Source organism: Montipora capricornis, chromosome 3 (assembly GCF_036669925.1).
Source record: "Montipora capricornis isolate CH-2021 chromosome 3, ASM3666992v2, whole genome shotgun sequence".
Classification (NCBI taxonomy): Eukaryota; Metazoa; Cnidaria; class Anthozoa; order Scleractinia; family Acroporidae; genus Montipora; species Montipora capricornis.
In genome coordinates this window covers 46,820,689-46,825,688 of record NC_090885.1, presented here as the reverse complement: position 1 = coordinate 46,825,688, position 5,000 = coordinate 46,820,689, and the positions used below count along the sequence as shown (strand labels likewise).

The following is a 5,000-nucleotide window of genomic DNA, read 5'->3' as shown; positions in this document are numbered from 1 at the left end:
GTGTGTGTTACTGCAAAGTATAGACGAAAGTACGTTACTGCAAAGTACAGTATCCTTTCCATAGAGGCAATAATCGTGGTCCATACGTATGTGCGTTCTAGATTCCTTTGCCTTGTTGTCCTCAGTAATGTTGGGCTGGTAATTATTTCCTTTCAGAAGGTCGATAATCATGGGCCTCTTACCCCTGTCGTCTCCAGGTCTTTACACAAACGCTCAATTTGGGTTTTTAGTAACATTTCTTGAAAAAGATGGTGCTAGTTCAAACGATTGCTTGTCAGCTTTTCTTTGTGCCCTGTTAATGCTTTTGTCATACTTTTTGTCAGCCTCGTAACTGTGCTTTATGACAAGTAGATTACTGAGAAGTAAAGCCTCATTAACATCGCAGGCTGTTGATCGAGGTTTGTGCTACTGTTGTGGTCGTTCTGTGCATGTGGTGTCAGGTGGGATTTGATTTAACTCACTTTCTACAAAATCTAGAATCGTAAACAGTAGAGCAATGTTGGAATCCTGGCATTTGTTCCAACGATAAAGTCCAGCCATCTGTTGGCCACTCGATTCTTGCAGCTCGTCTGGTTGTGTTGTGCATTTCATGTTCGAGACGTATTCACCGAAGATGAATTCCTCCATCAGGATCTACGATCTTGTCAAATCCAGGGCTTCGATAAAACTTTACTCTGGTTGCAATGCAATGCAATGCAATGCAAAAAAAAAAATCAAAACAAAACAAAACAAAAAGACAGTAAAATCGAGCGAATGTTTATAATTTAGCGCTTACCTCTGCAGCAGTTGGCTTCGGTTTCCGCTTGTTGAAGCACCTCGACACTTTAACCATCACCTTAATTGATCGTTGTGAAAACGTTCTGGCTCTTTGTCTTTAAAGGAAGCCCCTGGGACATCATTCTCAGTTAAATTTGTTCTTTTTTTCTTGTTACACGCTTGAGAAGAAGCCATTGTTGTTGTTGTTAATTTTAATTTTAGCACGTAATTCGCGTCCACTTTACTACAACTACCACAAGCCACTGCACGCGTGACCTCATAATGAAAATGGCTTATTGAAAAGGCCATGAGAGGGAATCAATTTAGAGGTCTTCTTACAGTGCAAATTAGGAATACATCTCGAAAGACATTCTTCTCCTATTTCCATGATGATGTGTTGTAGAATAGTTTTCTAAAGTAAGGCTTGTTTGATACCTTTTCACCTAATTGTGGAATTCCTAGATTTCTGTAAGATGATTGAAAGCCAGAAGAAACTGTCTATCAGCCTTATAGCGCAGTCAAAAAGGATAGGCATGAAAACACAAGACCCTGATTGATTGACGCATGGGTGCATTGTTTGCATTAGAAACTTCTCAAATACAGAAAGGAGACATCATTCTGCTCTTTTGAAAAGGTTCAAATGAGAATTCCAAACATCCTTAAAAGGGAAATTTTGGAGCCGGCGAATACAGGAAAAGGGCCTTTTGAACAAATTCAGTTAACTGATATCACGAGAAGTGAAACAGAATAGCACATGGAAGCCAATAGGCCATTTCCGAGTTCATGTCTGCCTCCTCTTCAAAGCGAGTCTAAGTGCGAAGTTTTTGTTTTGAAATTAGTTTTCATTCATATGTAAAGTAGAACTAATTACCATTACAAAAACTTCGCACTTAGACTCGCTTTGAAGAGGAGGCAGACATGAACTCGGAAATGGCCCATACTTATTGTGTTGCAACACTTGCAGCTTCACAAATTGTTTGTTTCACGAAAAAGTGAACAAAGCGGCGCGACTTCTTATTTGAAAAAAAAAAATGAAAATTTGAAAGCAAAGCTATGAAATGGCGGTGGTGCGGCGATCTTAAATATAAGCCGAGGCCTCACCGAAGCCGGTACCTCTGTAATGTAAATTAATGTGCACTGAAGCGAACACAGTGAGTACATGAACACGTAAACAAGTAGCAACTGCCAGCAGCATTTCCGTCTGATCGAAAGGTGGTTGTTGAAGATAAATACTATAAATGGAAAAATAGTCATGACTACTTTCAATTGTGTTAAAACTACAATTTAACTTGGAAAGTCGCTGCCATTTGGACATCCAAGGCTTCAAGGTACTCACCATTACACACGTATGATGTCACGTGACCCAGATCGAAGTTTTCGTGGTGGAACTGCCAATGAGCGGCAAAATGCGAACTTTCAAGGCTGAATTAACCGGGAATAAAGCTTCGATAGATGAACTTTTTTAATCCATCAATACAAATGGACTATGGGGAACTCTCTTGCAAAAAAATGTTTTTTAGATGACATTACATGCACAGTAATCTCTTTCACAAAACTTTCCGTTTGATTGACTATCTTTACTCCCTCTCTCTTCAGTTTAGAACAACAGCAAAAATCTTACTAATTAGAACGTCAACCTAAAGCGTAGTAAAGTCACTTACTCCACTGCAATTTCACAGTCAAACAAAGCAGCTCACGACTGGACATCCTTTTCACACAAAAAGCCTATAAATGAGATTGTTTAAATATGTCAGAATCTCTGTCAACACGGAATTTAAACGTTTTCAGGCCTTCTTCGTTTTTTAGCCTGTTTTACAAAATATGTGAGGCATCGAGGCATATATTAAGAAGGTAAACGTTACCTGAAAGCTAACCGTTGTAAATAAGTGTTTTGTCTCTCGCTCAATATCTCTCAGCTTTACGGTGATTTTCATTGAATTTTTCTCTTCTTCTCCTTTCTCGGCTTTCTTCGAGGCTTTCTTCGCTTAAATTTCTCAAATTTCATCGCGTCTTCTTTATCCCGTTGCTCACCAAGGAAAATTGCCCAAACACTCCGTCTCCAGAGGCTCTCCTGCTTCCCCACCTCCACCCCAGCAGTCTGTATGGGCGGATGGACGTACGTGACGTCATAACCAAACTTCCTCGCATGGATAGATTTCCTAAAAAATCTTACCCATGGTGCTCTGCTGGCGTGCTTCGCCTGAGCTCCGCTATAACTTTGAGCATCTGATGTGGCTGCAGTGTAAAAAGGGACAAAGTATCTTGTGTTTGTGGCCTGCAATAAAATTCAATCGTTTATTTAATTCGTACAAACTAGAAATAAAATTAAGTAATAGCGAATGACTAAAATTGCAAGTAAATTTTTCAAAGAATTTTTTTGCATCACCTTTTGCCATTGGGCAGTCCTTCAGCACTGAAGTTACATCCTAGTCTATACTTATGGTTAGATGTGAAATATTTGGAGAGAATCCACCAAATGACATCTAACATGCTCTGGCTGTACTAAGAAGGCTAATTGTTTTGCCAAACTGCACAATTTTGCCATTGGTCTGAATTATGTTCTACAAAACAGAAACGGTGAAACGTCAAACAATGATATACTCCGCTATCTTTCAGGACAGACTGCAGCAAGAAATAACTCCAGAGCTTGACGAAAACCAGAAGTACACAAGCAAAGTCAGAGAGGCTTATGACTGACACCAGAAATCTCAGTGGATTCTACCAAGAAATCTTGCTTTCTCCATTAGTTGTGCATGGGATTTTAAAGTGAAAATATGGAAATAATACATCATCGTACTAACTGCCCAACCCTAACTTGTTGCCTGCCTGTGTTAGGTGACTTTACTAGGTATAAGGGCAAATCCCTCCAATCCTGTTTTTCATTGCTTGAGTAGTATATTTTGGATGAAAACGGTACCAATCTTTTATCTTGAAGACATATCATTTGTTAAAGATCGGGATTAAAGTGATAGCTTTTATCACGCGTTAAAGAATAAGACTGGTATCATTTGTGATCACCTATATATTATTAAGGGTTTTATTACTTAATCAGCAACTGCCAATTACGGCATTCCTCTGCCGTAAGACCTTAAAGCATTTTTTTAGCAGCTCTGGGCCCGGTTGTTCAAAAGCAGATTAACGCTAATCCCAGATTAAAAATTAACCAAGGAGTTTATTTTCCTACTCCCAAATACTGTTCAACGCTGATATTCGGCAAAGCCTTACATTAAAAAAAGTCAATCTTGAAAAACAAAAATAGGAAAAGAAAATTTCACCAAAAAGTTGAAAACATGAAACAAAAGTTTACGCTAGTCCTGGATTAAGTTAATCGTCTTTCGAACAACCGGGCCCTGGAGGGTCTTTTTGATCTGAGTGTAATAGCATGAAAACGTTGTTGCACAATATTTCCAAAAAAAAGACAGGGTTGCAAAAGATTTTGGCCGTTCAAAGTAGAAAGATACAAATCCTCTAAAACGTTGCAAACGATTGGCTTCCAAAAATGACATAATTCCATGATTTCGGGTACAGGGATGGCGCAGTGATGAGAGCACTCGCCTTCCACCAGTGTGGCTCGAATTCAATTCCCAATCTGCTTCATATGTGGGTTGAGTTTGTTGGTTTTCTACTCTGCACCGAGAGGTTTTTCTCCGGGTACTCCGGTTTCCCATCTCCTGAACATTTGCTTAGATTTTCGTTAATAGACCATTTTCGAATTCGCACGGCTGGACTGGATCTAGCGTGAAATGGAGGCTAATGCGGGCAAATTAATTTGCATTTGAAAAGTTTTGCCCGCATTAGCCTCCATTTCATGCTAGACCCAGTCCAGCCATGAGAATTCGAAAATGGTCTATTGTTAATTTCAGTTTACAGTGTCCCCAATTAGTGCTCCCGCGCTAGAACGACTAGACACTTAATAAGTTCCTTTCCTTTCCTTTGTTTTCCAAAATGCCCAAAAAGTAGAATGAAACATTGCAATAACCACTTAAAACTGTTGAACAACATAAAAGGAAATACTGCAAAAGGAAAGAGAAGCATGGATGGACATAAATGTGCATGATTGAAACGGATTACATTTCGGTAATCTTGAAAAAAGTCGGCCCGACGTTTTTCAAAATTGTCACAAATCACCTCTCAGAATCATGTCGTTTGTGATGCAGCGATAATTTTATCGGTAAGGGAATTCCACATTAGCATTTTCGAGTTTTAAACTCGTGATTAACTAAAGATAACGTGACATAGCCCCT

At 39.2% G+C, this 5,000-nt stretch overlaps 1 protein-coding gene across 2 annotated transcripts in view; it reads left to right on the top strand.

Moving 5' to 3' along the window:
* Positions 1-3,752, top strand: part of LOC138043289 (centrosomal protein of 83 kDa-like) — a 229,491-nt gene extending 225,739 nt beyond the window's left edge. For both annotated transcript variants that reach the window (XM_068889483.1, XM_068889484.1), the window contains one exon: positions 3,373-3,752. In XM_068889483.1, the coding sequence (XP_068745584.1) occupies positions 3,373-3,453 (81 nt within the window). In that variant the 3' untranslated portion in view covers positions 3,454-3,752. The remainder of the gene's footprint in view (positions 1-3,372) is intronic.
* Positions 3,753-5,000: the final 1,248 nt, after the last annotated feature.